This window comes from Seriola lalandi, unplaced genomic scaffold (genome assembly GCF_002814215.2).
Source record: "Seriola lalandi dorsalis isolate HSWRI2012SDOR001 ecotype SW California unplaced genomic scaffold, Sedor1 jcf7180001975169, whole genome shotgun sequence".
Classification (NCBI taxonomy): domain Eukaryota; kingdom Metazoa; phylum Chordata; class Actinopteri; order Carangiformes; family Carangidae; genus Seriola; species Seriola lalandi.
Window position 1 is genome coordinate 1 of NW_019445835.1, and position 1,836 is coordinate 1,836.

Here is a 1,836-nt window from a genome sequence, read left to right on the forward strand (position 1 = left end):
AAAAAAAAAAAAAAAGAATCTGCATTCTGTAACACAGAATCTGACCTGCACTTTCACATCTCCTTTCCTCCTCAACTACCTGTCAGACTCAGCGACTGATGAGAAACACACTTATACAGCAGAGAAAATGGCAGAGAGAAGTGAGACTGATATCACCTATCTCCATTCCCTAAAAAATAAATTAAAAATCCGCAGTGTGGGATAACTTTGGATATCCCAAAAACATACGCAGGGTTGTCCTCCAGGACAGATATTGAGGTTGCAAAAAACATGGACGCAAAGTGGCTAACAAGGATGAAATAAATCAAACATGTTCACCCATCAACACCATCCCTCCATACAGATCAAAATGTGTGTCCTGTTTGGGCCTGTCATGATAACAGATTTTGACTACACAATTATCATGGCCAAAAGATAATATCATATATTATCTAGATTATTATTAGATAATATATATCTATGAAATTTGAGAAGAAATAAATTAATAATGCTATCAGTCAAATTCATCTTTAACTGTGTATTTTTCATCATCCAAACAATTACAGCATACAACCAAATTAACTACAAGGCCTCACATCTGGCATCACTTATTAACACGATATCAATTTAAATTTTTATATATATATATATATATATATATAAATAATCACAGTTATTGGCAATACCACTGTATCGCAACATCCCTAGTCCCATTTTTAACTTTATTCCCTCCGTACTGAACGTTTAAATGTTGATTATAAAATGTACTATCAGAAATTATTTTCCAGCTCCTAGCTACATCTGTATTGTCTGTCCATTAGGTAACCTCTGACTTTCTAATAGACACACACTGACCCCAATCTGACCCCATAAAGAAACACACAAATCTACCCAGCTCAGTGGACATATTTGAGTGCGTGTGCGACTTAAAGGTACAGACAGGATCAGTCTGGCTGAACTGTCGCACACCTGCTGTAATTGGCAACTATTTTGAGAATCGTTTAGAGCACTTGTGATGACATTTCTCACTGTTTTCAGAATTAATGAAGAAAATAATCAGCAGATTAACCCATGATGAAAATAATCATTAGCTTCAGCTGGATACAAAAAAGGTTCAAAAGAGCTCAACCTCAACCAACTACAACAGTAAAATCTTGCTTTTATATCAATGCATCCTTATCATAATCTAATTATCAATTGTAAAATAGCATATACGATAAAACTATGATATTTTCTGAGATGGTTATCATACCTCTAAAATCTCATACTGTTGCAACCCTAATCAAGTGCTTTATAAATGCTGTATTTGCCCCTATGAAAAAGGGAAAAAGTGAGCTCTCCCAAAAGCCTTGGTATAAGTGTTACATGAACTCAAACCCACCTTGTTAAAAATTGACAGAATTTTTTTTGTACTCACCTATAGTACCGAGACTGGAGGTAAGTGGAGCACACTGCTTTGGACACATGACTGGCGGAGCCAAAGTCTATCACCTTCACCCTGTAGGGTTGCCTCACTGGGTCCACCAGCATTATGTTCTCCGGCTTGAGGTCTGCATGAATCAGACCCATGCTCTTCAGCTTTTTCAGAGCTGTAGCTACCTGCTGTAGCACAGGTCTGATCACTTTTAGAGGCAGGGGACTGAACTTATTCTGCTTCAGGAAATCGTACAGATTCTGCTCAAGCATCTCAAACACCAGACAGGTGTGGCTGCGGTGCTGGAAGCATTCAAAGGCTCGCACCAGGTTGTGCTCATCTGCATTCTCCCCACTAAGACGAGCAAGGATGCTGACTTCAATTTGACCCTGCCGTGCATATGAAGGGTGGTTCTTCAGGATCTTAACTGCCACTACCTCACC

General features: G+C 38.5%; 1 protein-coding gene across 1 annotated transcript; it reads right to left on the bottom strand.

Annotated features, from left to right (window-relative positions):
- Window positions 1-1,323: 1,323 nt before the first annotated feature.
- On the bottom strand, window positions 1,324-1,830 carry LOC147820248 (homeodomain-interacting protein kinase 3-like). Its single transcript, XM_087173827.1, has one exon. The coding sequence runs from the start codon at window positions 1,663-1,665 to the stop codon at window positions 1,393-1,395; it is 273 nt and encodes a 90-aa protein (XP_087029953.1). The 5' UTR covers window positions 1,666-1,830; the 3' UTR covers window positions 1,324-1,392.
- Between the last annotated feature and the right edge of the window lie 6 nt (window positions 1,831-1,836).